Source organism: Hippopotamus amphibius, chromosome 7 (genome assembly GCF_030028045.1).
Source record: "Hippopotamus amphibius kiboko isolate mHipAmp2 chromosome 7, mHipAmp2.hap2, whole genome shotgun sequence".
Lineage (NCBI taxonomy): Eukaryota > Metazoa > Chordata > Mammalia > Artiodactyla > Hippopotamidae > Hippopotamus > Hippopotamus amphibius.
This window is the reverse complement of record NC_080192.1, coordinates 140716473-140733539: the sequence shown is the minus strand read 5'-3', so window position 1 is coordinate 140733539 and position 17067 is coordinate 140716473. Positions and strand designations below refer to the sequence as shown.

At 50.9% G+C, this 17067-nt stretch overlaps 1 protein-coding gene across 2 annotated transcripts in view; it reads left to right on the top strand.

The window, feature by feature from the left end:
- The window catches only part of LPIN1 (lipin 1), a 50394-nt gene that overhangs the window by 22005 nt on the left and 11322 nt on the right, over positions 1-17067 (top strand). For both annotated transcript variants that reach the window (XM_057742506.1, XM_057742505.1), the window contains 5 exons: positions 472-564; positions 3624-3703; positions 9203-9329; positions 10539-10687; positions 11039-11125. In XM_057742506.1, the coding sequence (XP_057598489.1) occupies positions 472-564; positions 3624-3703; positions 9203-9329; positions 10539-10687; positions 11039-11125 (536 nt within the window). The remainder of the gene's footprint in view (positions 1-471; positions 565-3623; positions 3704-9202; positions 9330-10538; positions 10688-11038; positions 11126-17067) is intronic.

Below are 17067 nucleotides of genomic sequence, written 5' to 3'. Positions count from 1 at the left end.
TTTGGAAATTTATATTTACTAAAAAGATCATATGCATTTTACCTTTTGTTTAAAACTGTTTACCCTATGCCCCATGTTAATCATTTCATTTTTTTATTTTATAATCATCTTATTGAGAATAACAGTATCTTAATCAGTAAACCACTTTAATTTGAAAACTTCTGGTCTGACTAATCACTAATGATTTTCAATGCTTTCTTTTTCTGTTGTTGTTGTGTTGTATTTTATTTGTTGTTTGTTTATTCCTTTAACATCTTCTTAAGTCTTCATGCTTAAGTTACCTTAATGTAATTTTGGACGCCATTAGGTTTTGCTTCTTGAAAATTTTTGATCCACAAATAGTATGTTGTGTTTTCTCTGATTTTTTTTTTTAATCTTACTTTTATTTGCATGTGCGTGTCTTTTGGTTTGAAAGTGCTAAGTTGATCTTTTTTTGGTTCCATTATTTATGTTACCATCCATTTAAAACAGGCCACGGTGGAATCTATCATGAGGGATAAGATGCCCAGAAAGGGAGGAAGATGGTGGTTTTCCTGGAGAGGAAGAAACACCACAATCAAAGAGGTAAGCCTGGAAAATAAGAGTGTTTCTACTTGGCTCAGCGAATTTTGGTTTTGTGTAGTGGAGTTTGTCCTCATGCGCATGTGTCAGTGAGAGAAGCCATCACCGTGAGTGTGCAAGAATCAGGCCTGCCACAAAGTAGGCAAAGGCAGCACCAAATGCAGGGGGATGGAGAAGGGCCCGGAGGGGTGAGCGGACTTGGCGGCACCTCCTGGCTCTGTTGCCTCTCAGCCTGGAGATCGCTGTCAGGTCCCTCCCGCTCTGCAACGCGTCTTCATCTGTAAAAGGAAGAGATTCAACCTGATGTTTACAACAGAATTTTTCGTTGAGTTAAATGTCCTCCTGTTGCTGGTGAGACCGGTTTTAATGAGGTAGACTTACAGCATAGACTCCTTCCCGTTAGTCATTTCCCTTCGTTGGCTTTGGTTTCCACCTCTAGAAACGCCTATTATTTTTTTCAGATCTTTGCCAACCTCGCAACCTATTTCTGGAAGCACTTTCTTTGCTTGGCTTCCATGCCGGTGTGCCCACCTGGCCTCTCCCCCCACCTCCCCCGGGGCTGTTCCTCCTCTGGTTCAGCCCCTTTATAAGTGGGTCCTCGAGGGTTGTCTCAGGGCCTTCTCTTCTGCTTCGACTGCCTGTTTTTCCCTAGGCAGCCTCACCCACGCCCACGCGATGACGCCGTTTTTATTAACAAAGAAGACGTTGTCTTGTACTCCACGTCTGTTTATCAAACAGCCACTAGCTAAGCGTCTCCCCGTGGACGCTTCAAGCACTTGAGGCTCGTCATTGCTAAGTCGAACCGATGGTTCTCTCGAGAGTTCTTCCTTTGTTGCACCACGGTCAGAAATGGCACCCCCGTCCATCTGTAGGCTGGTGCTTCCTCTTCCCTCACTCCTCCCATCAGTTTCCCATCCTACCTACTGCTCAGATTTTCCAGTTCTCTCTAGCTCCGCCCCCACGAATCTAGGCTGCCATCTTCTCTCCTAGGATTGCTTCCAAATGGTCTATTTGTATCCATTCTTGCCCTCTCTTCCTCATTCTCTGTAGTTGCACTGGTCTATTTAGTATAATGGTCCAACGTATTCCTTCCTGCTTAAAAGCTTTTAATGGGTTCCCGGGGCTCTTATAATTAAGACCAACATCCTTAACGTGGTCTGCAGGACTCGTGTAGCCTAGCCCCTGCCTCCCTGTAGAGCCTCATCTTTTGCCATTCTCCCCCTGCCCTCTGTGCTTGGGTGTCACTGGCTGAAAGTACATTCTACCCCAGGACCTTTGCATGTGTTATTTTCTCTGCCTGGTGTTCTTAGGACCCCTCTGGTCCCTCTTCACTTAATTAACTAGCATCTCAAGTGGCCCTTTCTTGGCAGAGTAGTCTGGGCTGCTGTTCTCCGCTCTCATAGCCCTGCCTGGGAATGTTTCTTTCACAGGTTTTCTCACTGTTTATAATTAGATGCTGATTAGTGTGACAGTTTAACACCCCTTTCCCCTCCAGACCCTACCCTAAGCTCCATGAAGGCAGAGACCACGTGTGGCTTTGATCCCTGTGGTCTCCCGAGCACCCGTATTGGACCCAGAGCAGGGGTTCGGCAGATATTTGAGGGAATTCTGATTATACTTTTGGAACATAGCATGAAGAAACCCCAAGGACAACAGTCAAGTTGGTTATTATAAGAGTAAAAAAATCCCAGGAGCTCAGTTTATGTATTTCATCAGTTCAAAGTGAAAGAGTCTGTCGGAAGGGTTTTATCAAGATAAAACTGTTATCAGGCATTTTCTGTTAGCATGCCTCAGCTTTACTGACTGTCCCATTAGCTCCCAGGGGTATAAACACGTCAGAGCAAGCATATGCTTTACTTTAGGAGACTTAAAGCATAAGGGTCCGTTCTGATTCTCTTACTAGAGACCAGAATGTTCTAGAATTTAGGCAGAAGGCTATTTCAGAGACCTATTTTTTGCAGAGTATCCAGAGCCGCAGGAGTTGGAATTGAGGAGAATGCTGGCATGAAATAAGGAAGAGTTATGAAATATCTCTTAAAAAACTGAAATATATTTCAGATAGATACAGATTTTGAACTAGTCTAATAAAGAATTGTTAACAGTGGCAGCTAAGTTACCTGCCTCAGTAGATAGATTAAACATTGCTGGGCCTGCTCTCACATCAGTTATTTGTGTGTTTATAAAAAGCTAAAGAATATTTGAAAGTAGCTTGCACCCATCATATGTTAAGCTGGTCACCCTGTTGTATTATTTCTGTCACCTATTTTCTTTATTTGTATTAAAAACATCAACGTACCTCCTGACCAGATGACCACAGATCATGACATTTGATTGTAAATCCTTTGTCCTTTGACACATCTGTCTGGCCTCTGATGACTTCTTGTGATGTCTGTGGGGCTAGCGGATGTCTTCCTCCGCCCTTGCCTGCTGTGGGCCAGGCTCTGTGTTTATGTGCAGTGTCTCCATGGTCCTCATGGCAGCGTTAGGAGATGCATATCATCACCCCTGTGTTGCCGGTGAGGACACAAGGCTCCAAAAGTTTCCACGATGTACCCGAGGTTCCTAAGCTAGAGAAGCAGGATGGGGCCCAGAGCTCTTAGAATTCCAAAGCTCTTTCCAGTGCATCAAAGGAGCATCTTCTATTAAGAGCATGCAGTATGAAGAAAGAGAATGCGTCCATGTTTTTCTCAAGCAAAATATGGTGTGAAAATATTTTCAGGCATTTCTATCAGCAATTATAAGAAAATATTTTGAAAGCCCTCGCGTATCCAAGCAGCCCTTGATAAAGCATTTGCATAAGCTACAGTGATTATGGAGTTTGGTTTGGTGCCACAAACACTTATGGAAAACAGACTTATTTTTGTCACAAATATTTCTCAGCTTAATTGTAGACTTCTAAGCAAAGGACTAGCTAGGACTCACCGTCCCTGGGGAGGATGTGCCACTGGGAAAGGCATTGGGGCCCTGCCCTGTTCTTTGGGGAGCCCATCACAGAACACCTGCGGTTGTGTAGGTCGGCTCCCTTTGGTGTGTCCGTGATTCTCCGTCTTTTTTCTCTGCAGGAGAGTAAGCCAGAGCAGTGCCTGGCGGGAAAGAGCCACAGCACCGGGGAGCAGCCCTCGCAGCTGGGCATGGCCACCAGGTACGGCGCCAGTCGTCTCGGGGTGTCGTGGCTCCTTTCTGTGTCCAGGGTCAAGGCACATGGCCAGCAGACGGTGATCGGGTTCACCGAATAGCCTGAGTCTTGGACCTAGACGGACCTGGGTTTCAGACTGGGGGCCCAGGCCTGGCTTTGTCATTGACACAGTGACTTGGAGCAGCTTACTTACACTGAGGTTGCCACGAAGCAGATGGAAGCGTTTGTTCCTTAGATACTGAATTTCCAAAGTAAATGTGAGGCTTCCATGAGATCATGTGAGGAGCACTCCTCGTGGTCTTGGCACGTGCAGCCCTCGGGCACAGCAGTGGTGGCGGTGGTGGGGGTCGTGGTAAATGATGGTGAGGAGGGTGGGTGACGGCATCATCAGTGATGTGAAAACTAGTTTCCCTCCGAAGCAGCTCGCCTTTCTCTATAGTTTGGATACTTACCAGGAGTTATATTGATGGTCTTCTGAGTATTGATAGGGGTTCATATTAACTTGGCATAGGAGACATTAGAGTTTGTTTTGTTTTTAAAGATTTATTTTATTATGTATTTATTTTTGGCTGCAGGGGGTCTTTGTTGCTGCGCACATGCTTTCTCTAGTTGCGGAGAGCAGGGGCTACTCTTCACTGCGGTGCGCGGGCTTCTCAGTGTGGTGGCTTCTCTTGTTGTGGAGCACGGGCTGTCGGCACGTGGGCTTCAGTAGTTGCGGCACACGGGCTCAGTAGTTGTGGCTCACGGGCTCTAGAGCACAGGCTCAGGAGTTGTGGTGCACGGGCTTAGTTGCTCTGTGGCATGCGTGGATCTTCCCGGCCCAGGGTTCGAACCCGTGTCCCCTGCATTGGCAGCAGTATTCTTAATCGCTGCACCACCAGGGAAGCCCAGGAGATATGAGATTTTGATAATGCAGTTCCATATTAGTCATGTTTTGTCCTCAGGGTAGCCTACTTGTATGGGATTTGAGGATAATTACTCTGAGGGCAGTGCCATCACCCACTAATTTGATGGTGTTATTACATGTTGACACTGAGTGGCCAGAGCCAATATAATAACCTGACATATGACCTTGCCCTTATGGTATTCCTGTGCTTAAGAAACCCAGGATTGCGTTTCTTACTTAGCAGGCAGAAGATGCTAACATATTCATTGAAGGCAAGATGCACATCTCCATCCTTTAATAGCTTGGAGGCCAAGCCACTGCCTGATATAGAGCAGGCATGTCTTAAATGTGCTATTTCTGAACTGATGAGATTTTCCCTATACGTTGTTTCATAGGGAAGGCGGGCTTAGATTTCAAGTCCATGGATTCCTGGCCATAGCTCTGTGTCTTCAACTATTTTAATTCTAGAATTCATTGTTGGAAATAGAAACCCATGTAGGTGTCAAGTAGGAAACAATCTGATTTCTTTATTGTCCTCTGTGGAAAAGACTGTGCAGGACCTGATAGAACTCTACGTGGCGGGGCCGGCTCTAGGCTGAGATGCTATCAGAGGACACCCTTTCTGTTCCCCCTGGTGTTGCCCTGGCACTGCTCCTTCCCACCTGCCCCGTTGCTGGTCTGCACTGGAGAAGGGAGTAGGATTGAAGAGCTTATGTGTATCTTTTCTGTTCTTCATCCTCCGTCTCTGGCTTATTCTCTGGGGAGGGGCTTTTTAGCACGGTTATCTGGATACCTTCCCGACCTGGAATTTTGAATGTGCCTTGAGTGAGCTTGGAAGGGAGAAGGCAGGTGGAGCTTGGGCTACGGATGTGCATTCCTGAGGGGGTGCAGGAGGCACTTAGGATAGAAGCCAGTGGGGTTTTGGGTAAGCAGGTGCTTGCTGCGGCAGGCAGTATACGGCAGACTTCAGGGTCAGGCAGATCTGGCTGGGAGTCCTGGCTTTGGGCAAACTCCTTTCTGTATCTGAGCAAAGGAACAAGAATGATGTCCGTGCCCAGAGCAGCCAGGGAAGGAGACACAAGCAAAGAAGCCACGTTTCTGTCCTAAGCAGTTTAAACTGGCAGTTTGGCTGCCCTGGAAATGCCCTGCTCTCCTGGGACTCTTTTTGAGAACCCCTCTGTCCTGCAGTAATTTCCAAGCAGAAGAAGCAGCATGAGCTGGGACTTTGTCACCTTGCTCTGTGATCTTTGGCGAATTCATCTGCCCCGTGGTGTCTCCTCCTTCATCTGTGAAACGGGCACAAGGGTGACACCCACACCGCAGATGTTTGCTCATCTAATCGTCACAGCAGCTTCATGAGAAAGGAGGTCCAGAGCGTAAAACCCAACAAGGCCACACGGGTTGTGCCTGCAGTTAGCAGGGTGGCTCTGTGGTGACCTGGAGGACACAGGCTCATCCGAACCGTGCAGCTGCAAATGCTGTAAAATTATGCTCCACAGTAGGGGCCAAACACAGGATGTCTGCCAAATCCAGCCTGTGATATACCAGTGTGAGACCTGGGGGAGGCGGCCAGGGGCTCGGAGAGGTTTCGAAGGGACGGAACACGATAGCGGCTGGTCCAGGGTCTGTATTCTTCTCCTTTCCAGTGGCGTGCCGGCTCCCGGAGGCCACGGGGTGGGCCGAGGGTTGTGGGGGTGGGCAGCAGGGTGCGTCTGCAGCTCTTCCCAGGTTGGAACATGGGCTGACCCAGTTCTTTTGAAGCGTTTTGGATTTTCTTAGTATCTGATGTGATCCTACTCAAATGTTGACAGAAGTGCTTTGCCCAGTTAGATAGGAATAGTTTGACTGTTGACCACCCTGAGTCAGTCATGCTACATTTCTTTACGAAACCTGAAAGATGAAGAATTGACTCTCGCGAAAAGGATTTGAGATTTTGAAAAGTCTTCGTGTAAAGTTCTGAGCGGTGTACATCTTTTCATTTTCACTGGCATCCTAGTCTCCTAATTAGATTCATGCAGTTGACTGAAAAAAGTGTTGGCATGCTTTCCTAATTGACAGACATGTGATTGACAGAACGGTCCCTGAAGTCTCATAATTGAGCAAACAGCTTGTCACCATGCAAGTCATTAAAATACCATGGAAAACTGTACCCTGACAAGTGCGAGCTTCAGTGTTGTTCACAGCTCCTCGGCTGAACGCAGGCGCTCAAGTGAGATGAGCCCTTTTGTTTTGTTCTGTCGCTTCTTGCAGACGCTGCAAAGCCGGTGACATTAAGGACTGGAGTCGCCGTTGCAGGAGTCGGGGGCAGGGCCATGGACAGCCAAGTCCACGGGTGACTGTGCCCTCGCCCTGAGCCGGCACCACCAGCTGAGACGTGCAGCTCCCGTTTCAGTCTCTGTATTTGTGTTTTCCTTTATGTGCTCCCTCAAACGGGGTGTGCTGCACCGATCTAGGGGTTTTGGGTTTTGTTTTAAAGCAGCAGATGGAGATAAGAGGTCTTCCGCCTTGCTTCCGCATTCCACCAGCAGAGGCTCACGTCAGTCCGTTGTCGCTGAGAGCTTCGGTTCACATTTGGAACTCATTTCCCTCCCTCCAGTTTGCATTTTCTGATTCAGTGAGGGGCCTGTAGCTTCATCTCCCAGATTCGCACCCAGGCACTGGTCAGGCTCCTCGACTCTAGGACCACATGTACCCGTCTGTCTGAAAACCTCTAGGTTGTTGCTTCAGAAGGATCAGGTTGTTTGTAGGATCGGCTGGGGTTGGCAGGGGAAGGGACTTTTGTGTCATTTTACAGAAGAGCCACTGAGGCCCAGAGAGGAATTCTGTGGTTGTGAAGTCTTTCCTGGGACTCACGTCTCCCGGTCTACTTCTTTCTGTCTGTTACCTGCCCGCATCTGGGATCTCTTGGAGGGTGGGATGCCGTTTGCTCCCTTGCACTTTAAGATGAGGAAATCAAGTCTGAAAGAAAATAGTCTGAGCGGATTAACACAGCCTGAAATTCCTGGGTTTCAAACCCGGGCTTCTCAGGTCTCCCCTCCACCTAGAACCCGCCCCCAGCTTATCCCCACCATGGACCAACCAGGATTCTAGGCTGTGTGCTCTGTCTCCGTGGACATAGTCACCTGTGCCCATGACTCGTTCACCAGGGCTGTGTCCCTGTGATGACCAAGCCTGACTCCAGCCCAGATTACTCTGTACAGCTCCTGGGCCTCTGGTCTAGCCGCTCTCAGGACATCCACTGCCTTCCTGGTGTCTCACTTGTCCTGCTGTGTTGTGATTGGTTAGACAAAAAGCCCCGGGGTGCAGGGGCCAGGCTGTTTGCTGTATCCTCCACGCCTGGCACGGAGCCCAGAAGCATTGGTGACGTGAGCTCCAGTCCACCAGCCCGCAGCCCGCAGGCCTCCCCTCGTAGGGCCCAGGAGCAGGGGCCTGGGGAGGGGGTGGCTCGTTCTGGGCGTGGAAACAGCCAGTAGAAAGAGCACAGAAACTGGGTGCCGTGTAGCGGGGTCTTCCCTCTCGCCTGCCCTAGTTCGAGGCAGCATTGGGTTGTAGGGACCGCTTCTGGAACAGGCACATGGGGCAAGACAGCAGCAGGCTGCAGAGGAGATAGCTGATCATTTACTGGTGGGAGGGAAGGGGGGTGAGGGGGAAGGGAAGGGGGGTGAGGGGGAAGACAAGGGGCAGGAGGACGAGGTGGGAGCTCCCCCAGACACAGAGATAAGGTGGAGCCCCGTGTGCGCGCGTCTGGCATAAAGGGATGCGCTGAGCGGGAAGCGTTGCGGGGAGGCGCGCCTGGGGAGTCGCCTGGGGAGTCGGGCCGGGCCTGCCCCGGGGCTGCTCAGCTCCCTCCGTTTAGCCTGGCGAACGTTTATGAAGCACTTCGAACGGCGTTCAGGCATTTTTAGAGAAAGTGGTGCTGGGAAGCAGGTCTAGTACTGCTGGGCTGGGGACTTCGCCAGAGTGAAGGGGACAGCTAATTGCTGACATGCTTTATGTGAACTGTTTAGAGAACGCGAGCCTGCTTCCCCCCCACCCCGCACCTCCCAGCCCCCACCACGTGGAGAAGTCTAGACGCGCTCGGAGCGCTGGATGCTGTGCCCGTGAATAAGGTGCAGCTCTTGCTCCTGGGGCAGCCTGCCTGGGGTTCTGGGGAGGACCGGGCGTCTTCCTTGGCTCCCCGGGCTCCTGTTTGTAAAGCCTAGAGTGTCCCTGTTATTTGGAATTGTGCATTTGGAGCGGTGTATACAGGGAACGGATCCGCTTGGATGTGTAGAAAATTTGGGCTCCTCGTGCTTGGCCTGCAGCCTGGGACGGGGAAGAGGGGGCACGTGAGCCTCCTCTGAGGCCAGGAGGGAGCTTAACCCCGCTGGTCAGGAGGGGGAGCCTCTTGGGTTAAAACTGAGTGATGATAACAGGGACGTGAATGGGGAGAGGCAGCCCCGGTGAATAATGCAGGAGCCGCATGAATGGGATTAGTGACGGCATCTGGTGAGCGACCCACCCCGGAGACGGCACCGGGAGAAACCCGATGGACTCCATCATCGATCCCGGCCTAATGCATTTTTAATGGCTGCCCAGATGCACTTCCTAATTGGCGGTTACATCACTGTGTGTTCCAGAGTAAAGCATGAGTCATCCTCCAGTGATGAGGAGCACGCGGCCGCCCAGCCGCCCAGCACAGGCCACCTCCCCCTGCTCTCCAGTGTCAGCTACAAGAAGACCCTGCGCCTCACGTCAGAGCAGCTGGTGAGTGTCCTGTCCCCACCACCGTGTTGCAGGCTCTGGTCCAGCCACGGCCACCCGGATGCAGGCGGTTCTCCGGTCCGGGCGTCGCCCCCGCACTCTGGCTCCCGTTTCTTCCCAACACCTTCTCTGTTCGGGTGCCTGCCGCCCTCTGCAACCTCACGTCCCTCTTTGGGTGCCTCCTGTTCACGCACCATGTCACCTCCTGTCCAGGCAGGCTCCTTGGCATCACTTCCCTTGTGTCTGCCCTGACGCTGCCCTGGGGGCCCCTGTCCTCAAGTGTTGGAGGAAGGTGGCCTGAGGGTGTGAATTTATCCTGAGGTGTAAACGACTGATGGACCAAAATCTCACAGGGCTGTTTCCGCTTCTCCAGAGATGTTTGTTAAGTCAACTGCATCTTCTGAGTTGGGGGGAATGGAGCACTTGTGATGGGATTCAGAGAGCTTCAGGTAGCAGGGGGCCATCCTGATCACAGTGTCCTCTTCTGTGTGGCTGTACCACCAGTTTTAGTCAGGCCCTTCCTTCGTGGACCCTGTTTCCTACGAGCAGACAGTGAGCAGGTATCTGTGCTCTGCCGTTGTCCTGAGAGTTTGTGGGGGTCAGCCTTAGTCGTGACAGTGTTTAATGGGAAAAGAGAGTGGGCAGGCCGGACACCCTGCAGCCAGCAGTCCCAGTGCAGCAGCTGCGTGGCAGGTGGCCGCAGCCAGCGACACTGGGGGCGACCTGGACTTCAGCCGCCAGCTGGCTTGCACTCGAGGGCCCTGGCGCAGAGATTCAGACCTGCCTTCTGAATCTGGTGTGCCTTCCTGGGGTCTGGCCTCTGTGCTTCTGGATGTGAGCTGTGCCTGATCACTGAGACTGCCTTCCTGCAGTTCGCGTGCGTGAATAATCAGTGCCCGTGGCTGTTCAGGAACTGTATTTCCACACCCGACTTGGCTTCGTCTCCCCAGTCATGGCCCTTCATACTCAGCCGTGGCCTAGTAAGTGCGTCCAGTCTGAAATTGTGATTTCCTGTGGTGACCTCCAGAGGCGGTCACTGCCCCCGGGGGACGTGGATGAGCCGGGCTGCACGGGGCCTGCGAGGGGGACTGGGGTTCAGGTTGCCCAAGTCCTGGAAAGAACCGTCCTCCTCGAGAGCAGGACAGGGAAAGAATTGTACGGTGGCCTAGGGTGGCCTTGCCCTCCAGCGGACACAGAGTTCACGTCTTTCAGAAAAGCCTGAAGTTGAAGAACGGCCCCAATGACGTGGTGTTCAGCGTCACCACGCAGTACCAGGGCACGTGCCGCTGTGAAGGCACCATCTACCTGTGGGACTGGGACGACAAGGTCATCATCTCCGACATCGACGGGACCATCACCAGGTGGGTCCTCTGACTCGGGGCCGGGGGAGCCCCGGGCCTGGAGCCCGCGTGTCCTCTTTCTGGGGCCTCGGGGGGCTCGTGCAGTTCAGTTTCTGGGGCCATCGGTGCTGCTCGTGGAGCCGTAGCTCCTTGGAGTAAACAGCTGCTGTGGGGGCTCGGGGGTCGCTTCCCTCTGGGATAGCGGCTCCCTGACGTTGTTGCTCAGTTTTGGTGTTTCTTTCCGGAGAGCACGTCATGTATCCCATTTGCATTTTTTAATGAGGCATGTGTGGTGTGATGAATCAGTGACTTTTTTTTTCCCTTTTGTGATGCCCTTTTAACTTTATTTTTCTTGTCTCTGTTTTTATTTAGATCAGACACTCTTGGCCACATTTTGCCCACCCTTGGGAAGGATTGGACCCACCAGGGCATCGCCAAGCTATACCATAAAGTGAGCCAGTAAGTCCACAGCCAGCATCCACGCGGCACTGTGAACGTTGGCTGCTGGGCTGACTTACAAAGACAGCGCCCCTCAGCCAGGGAGGGTCCTGAGCTCATGGTGAATCCTGCTAACCTCAAATTTTGAATTCAGTACCAAAAGGCAAGAAAGGAAGTGGTCTGGGTATTGAAAATTGACACAGGAGGAAGACGGTGGCAGCCTTAGGGGATGGGCTGAGGGTCACTTCATACTGAGGGATGGCACAGATAGTGAGGTCAGGACATGGTAGTCTGATGTAGACCAAGGGAGTTATTTTAGGCTGAAAAAGGTCCAGATTCCAAGCAGGTTTTGTGGGCCAGCCAGCAGTGCACATCCTGTCCACCTGGTCCGGGGACTGCTCTGCTGCGGGGCTGTACCTGGGACGGCAGGGTGGGAGGGTAGATCTTGAGTTGCTCTCGTGTGTCGGATACGTGTGTCACTTCACTTAATTCTCATAGTAGTTCCGAGAAGCAAATAGCATCATTTCTAAGCTGAGAGAGTTAAAACAATTGGTCCAAATTCCCATAGCTGCTAACGGGCAGAACTCACTGAAACCCTGGTCGGCCCAGCCCCAAGTCCAGTGCTTCTGCTCTGGTTTGTCTCCAGGGTTCAGACCCCTTGGGGTTTCCCCCTCCGCCACATCGGCAGGTGCTTAGTCCCACTTTCTCCATCTTTCTGTGGACTAGGGTCTCCCACATAAGCGAAGCCTCTCCCTGCACTGCTCTGTGTCCTCCAGTTAGTTAGGCCCGGGAGGTGCCTTGGGCTGTGGGACTCCGCCATGGTGTTCGCACCTGTGGCCCACGGTGGTGGTGACGGTGGGAGTGGTGACAGTTGCCAGTACCCTGGGCACAAGTGAATGAAGTACACTTCTCTGCTCCTTACCCATTCATTTATCCAGCATTTATTGAGTCCTCTGGCCTCCTGGACCTCATGCTCCAGGCTGGGGGGAGGGGGTGGTGAGGTGCCTGGGAGGACTTTCTGTCCTGGTGGATTCAAAGCTTCTGACTTCTTAGATGCCTAGCTTATTGGTTTGACCTCTCTTTTCTAGATTTCTTCTTTAAGAAATTGTAAAAGTAATACATGTTCCTTAAAAGAAAATAAGAGAAATGAGAGAATATAAAAGTACAAAGGTCACATCTTCCTCCTGGCCTGCCATCAAGCTACAAGTTACAGGCTACAAGTACATTCTCTACAAGTGGAACTGTGGTGACCAGTTTGGTTCTGTCTGTACTGAAAATTCATTTGCACGACTATTTATTAATATATTCTTCTGTTTCATTACGTGTAAGGTTTACTTCATTCTTCCTAACTGTGGTACAAAATTCCATGCTATGGATAAACGATCCTGCATTTAACTAGTCCTCTGTTGGTGAACACTGTAGATAGTTTCCAGTTTTTCACTCTTTCCAACAATGATGCAATAAGCGTTTACAGAAAGTGCTTATTATGTATCATGAGCATATAAATAAGAAGTTACAACACTTAACTGGAAAGGGTCACCGAAAGGTGGACACTCAGAAGTAGAATTGCTGGTCAGAGGCCGGGCGCATGGACAGGTTTGGCCGATATTCCCGAGTTGCCCCTGAGGGATTCTCCCGGCCTCGCTCCCGTGGACGGTGTGTGCAGGGCCTTCCCTACAACCTCCCTACGGCTGACTCTTTGCTACGAAGGATTAATCCACTGATGAGCTGCTTTGACCGGCCTGACACTGAAAAACTGTCTGTATTTTTAGTTGAAAGAAACCCCTGTGGGTCAGGATACTGAGGAGTTCATAGCCTGATTCATTTTGGTTTTTGAAACGTGAATCTATTCCTGTTGTTACTGTAAGGTTAGAAAAAAAGGCACTGTTTTTTGCTTCCTTTTTTTTTTTTTTTTTTTTGGTTTTGATTTGTGTCTCTCTTGGGTTTTCGTAGAACAGGTACCTTCTTGAAAAATAGAGTAGCGTACCGAAGAATGCGTGATCATTCTTCGGTTTGCTGGATTGATTTAGAATGAGTCTGACCTGTGGGTGAGGATCTGGGAAGTACAAAGTACTTGCTATGTTTTCATTTTGGTTGAGAGCAAGGAGCTTGACACTTACTTGTTCACTGAGTTTGACACGTGTCCTCAGTGGCACCTGGACGGTTAGATCAGTGATGTTCTGGCCCCCACCCAGCTTGGCCGTGGCCTCCAGCGGCTCTGTACAGGAGCAAGGGCAGGCTTCTCCTGGGTGTGGCTCTCTGCCCTGCAGCTTCGGGTCAGCTTCTGCTAGTTCCTGAGTTTCTGCTGCTTCTCCCCAGACCTTCTTGCTTGGATCCAGGCTGACTGTTCCCCACCCCATCCTTCGTTTTCCCATCTTCCCGCCTTTGCTTATGTGATGGCTTCTGCTTGGTGTGCCTTTACCTCTGATTTTTGCCTCCCACAGCTTTTCAGCCTGTAATGCCTGGCTCAGACCCCGTGGTCCTCACGAAGCCTCTCCAGGCCAGAATCGGTGCCCCGGGCAGCGCTATGTCCTCCTCCTCTGGGCTTTTCCTGATCCCCAAGGGCTTGGCCTGGCTTGGTGGCCTCGGTAGCATCACAGAGTCCTAGCCCAGGCTGGGTGTGCTGTCGGCTTTCGTAGCTGACTGCTGGTTAGAGCGAATACCCATCCAGGCAGCGTCTCACACGCCACCTCCTCCCCAAGTCTTAGGCAGCCCTAGCTGGGAGAGGGGCAGGAGTTGAGAAGTGGCAAAGGAGGTCGTTGCTGTTGTCATATTTGTGATTCTCTGGAGACATGTTTAGAGAAATGTTTACCATGATGGGGTACCGGGAAGAAGAGGCCATTTGACTGAGGAGTTTGGACTGATCACTCTTTCCTGATGCTGCTTTCCTTGAATTTGGGTACCACCTCAATTATACGCACTGCAATATTTTCCTAATGGAAAAACCGGTCTTGCAGATTACCACTTGCCTGGAAACAACAGAAAATGAGGGCAATTTTATTTATTTTTTGCCAAATGTAATTATTTGTTTGAATAAGTCAGCTCATGAGAAATTATCTGTCAGGTTGATTATTACCTTGTTCATAGAGAGGATGCTTGGTTATTGATTTTAAAAAGCTGACTTGGTTATTGATTAAAAAGAGCTAGAGCAGATACAAATAGACGAGATATGAGACTCCCTCGTATTCAAGCTTACATACGCAGTAAGTAGAAGGAAAGTGAAGAAGGACTGTTTCCTAAAATATCTACATCATTTTAGCCAGTGGGGATTTGTGGGGCTACGTATGGACAGTAATTGCTCTAATTTTCTCCTTGCTTGGTAAATATTTTTGTATTCATATAACCAGAAATCATTGTCTCCATGACTTAGTGAGAGGAATGCTTCCTGTGTTTCCGTAGATAAATTAGTTCATCTGTGGCCTAGGGAACATTATCATCTGAAGCTGGGCTGCTGCAGACAGGAAGTGGTCATTAGCAAACTCGTTACGATCCTTCTTCTCCTCCTGCCCACAGCGGGTCTTCCTGGGTTACTGCGTCATCACTCTCTGCCCGGAAGGCAGAGGGTCGTGTGGCAAGTGGGAGGGCGTCAGGGGACCTGGGCTCTAGGGGCCACAGCCATCGGCCCACCGCAGACCCTCAGACCCGTCCCCTACTGCCAGCTTTGGCTTCCTCACCTCTAAAGTGAGGAGTTGGGTCCGACGATCCCTTGGGTCCCTGCTAGGCCCGCAGTGCTGCGCTGCTGGGTTGTGTGGTTGAAATCACAGGCGCGTGCGCGCGCGCGCGCGCGCGCGCGTGTGTGTGTGTGTGTGTGTGTGTGTGTGTGTGTGCGCGTGTGCGCGCGCGCGTGCTGTTCCAAGCCAAGCTTCCCTGAGAACCCCGAGGATTCGCTGAGCCTGATTGCAGACCTGCTGTGCACTGGGTGGGGGGCGGGGGCAGCGCTGCTCTGGGTGCTGTCCAGGGTGCTGCGCGCCCCTCCCGTCGGAGACCCTGTGACCCAGCAGGAGACCTACAGCACTCCCCCGTAAGGAGGCGCCGGCGGCGGGGGGTGTAATGAGAGACGCAGATTTTATAGACATAGTGAAGGAGAAGTGAATTCTGATTGGAGGGGTTGAGGGATCAAAGGTTTCAGTGAGAAGGTGGCACTGAACCTTATCAGATGAGCAGAGTTTTGAAAGAGGAAGGCTCGTCACAGGTGAAAGCAGGAATGGCAGGAGGGGCTGAGAGATGGGCAGGTATGCGGGGGTGCGGGCACAGAAAGGGGCCCCCCCTCCCCGCAGAGGGCGGGCTGCCTACGTGACTCCGAAGTTGGCTGGCTCCAGATGGCAGGAGCCATGGAGCCCGGGCTGAGAACAAGCCTGAGTTGGCACCGAGCTTTCCTTTCTTATGGGCTGCAGACAGGGCTACAGGGATCCCTTTGCTCTTCATCAGTGGCTTTCAATGATGATCTTCTTCCCCCCATGGGACACGTGGCCATGTCTGGAGACATCTCTGATTGCCGGGACTGGGGTGCGCCATTGGCGGGTAGTAGACGGAGGCCAGGAATGCTGCTAAATATCCTACAAGGAGGCAGCTTGCGGGGACCCCCCGCCCCCAACAACCGACAGTTATTTATCTGGCCATCTCAAATGTCAGTAGTGGAGAAATTCCAATATAGAAGCTGGTCTTGGAAAATTAAGTAAAAGAGGGAAAAGGTTACCCAAAGATAATCTTTCCAACCTATTTCAGTATCTCTGCAGGCCAGGTGTCCTAAGAGGGATGTAGAGATCGGGACAAGAGGAGAAAATCATTTGTATCTGGACGTGGAATGATGCTCTTTCTTTTTGTCTCTGGTGCTTCCCCAGAGCCCTGTTCCAGTTGCTGAGATGTTAGAGGGATAAGGTGACCCACGTGTGTGTGTTTCACCTCTTTTCACTGGTACCTCCTGAGGCAGGGCTGTCCTTCCTGCCCCGGGGCCCCTCGTGGCCACCTTGCTCTGTCCCACATCTTGTTTCCGTCATACGTGGTCCCCACGACACTACTCCCTCAGGGTGGGGCTGTGCTGGGCCCCTGAGCACCCCAGCTGGCCTGGCTCCAGGGTTCCCGGTGGGTGTGCCCGGTGGGTGTGCCCCGTGTGTCCTGCTACTGGCTGCCCTTCTGAGCAAAGGGTCTTACCCACGAGGGCACCATTGAGAGTAAGCTTTGGCGACACAGTGCCACCTGAGTGACTGATGGCAACACTGGATATTTCACGCAGTGTTCACGGGGGCGAAGGCTTTGGAAAGGTGATCCCTGCTGCCACCAGCAGGCATTCCTCCCGTGAGGACGTCCTCGAGCTGGTTTCCCAGCTAAGTATAGTAACGGCCTTTGAAGCAGAACACTTGCGTGGTGAGGACAGCCAGTGGCAGGATCAAGCCATGAAGTGTATTTGCAAATCAAGCCTTGAATAAAATTAGCGTCTCAGACCCCTGCAGGTGGCAGCTTTTAGGACTTTGATGTGAAGAACTATATACAGAAATAGTGATTAAAAAAAAAAAGATTGCATGAATTAGCTCAGATACAAAGATGTTTCATTAAAAAGGTGGCTTGATTTTCAGATGCATCCCTGTATTCCAAATGACCTGAGATTTTCTAGATTTTCTTCGTCTTAATGCTTTCCTATTTCTTGGTTTTAAAGATCATATTAGGCAAATCTCAAGACAAGTCCTTTGGCCAGCGTGAAATATTCACGGTGGAGTAGTAAGTCGGATAGGAAGTGGGTAGTTTGTATTTACTAATTCAGCAAAGATTTACTAAGTGTCTACTACTTGCCAAGCGCTGTTTTTTTTTTTTCTTTATTGGAGTATAATTGCTTTACAGTATTGTGTTAGTTTCTGCTGTACAACAAAGTGAATCAACTATATGTATACATATATCTCCATTTATTCTCCCTCTTGAGCCTCCCTCCCACCCTCCCTATCCCACCCCTTTAGGTCTTCACAAAGCAT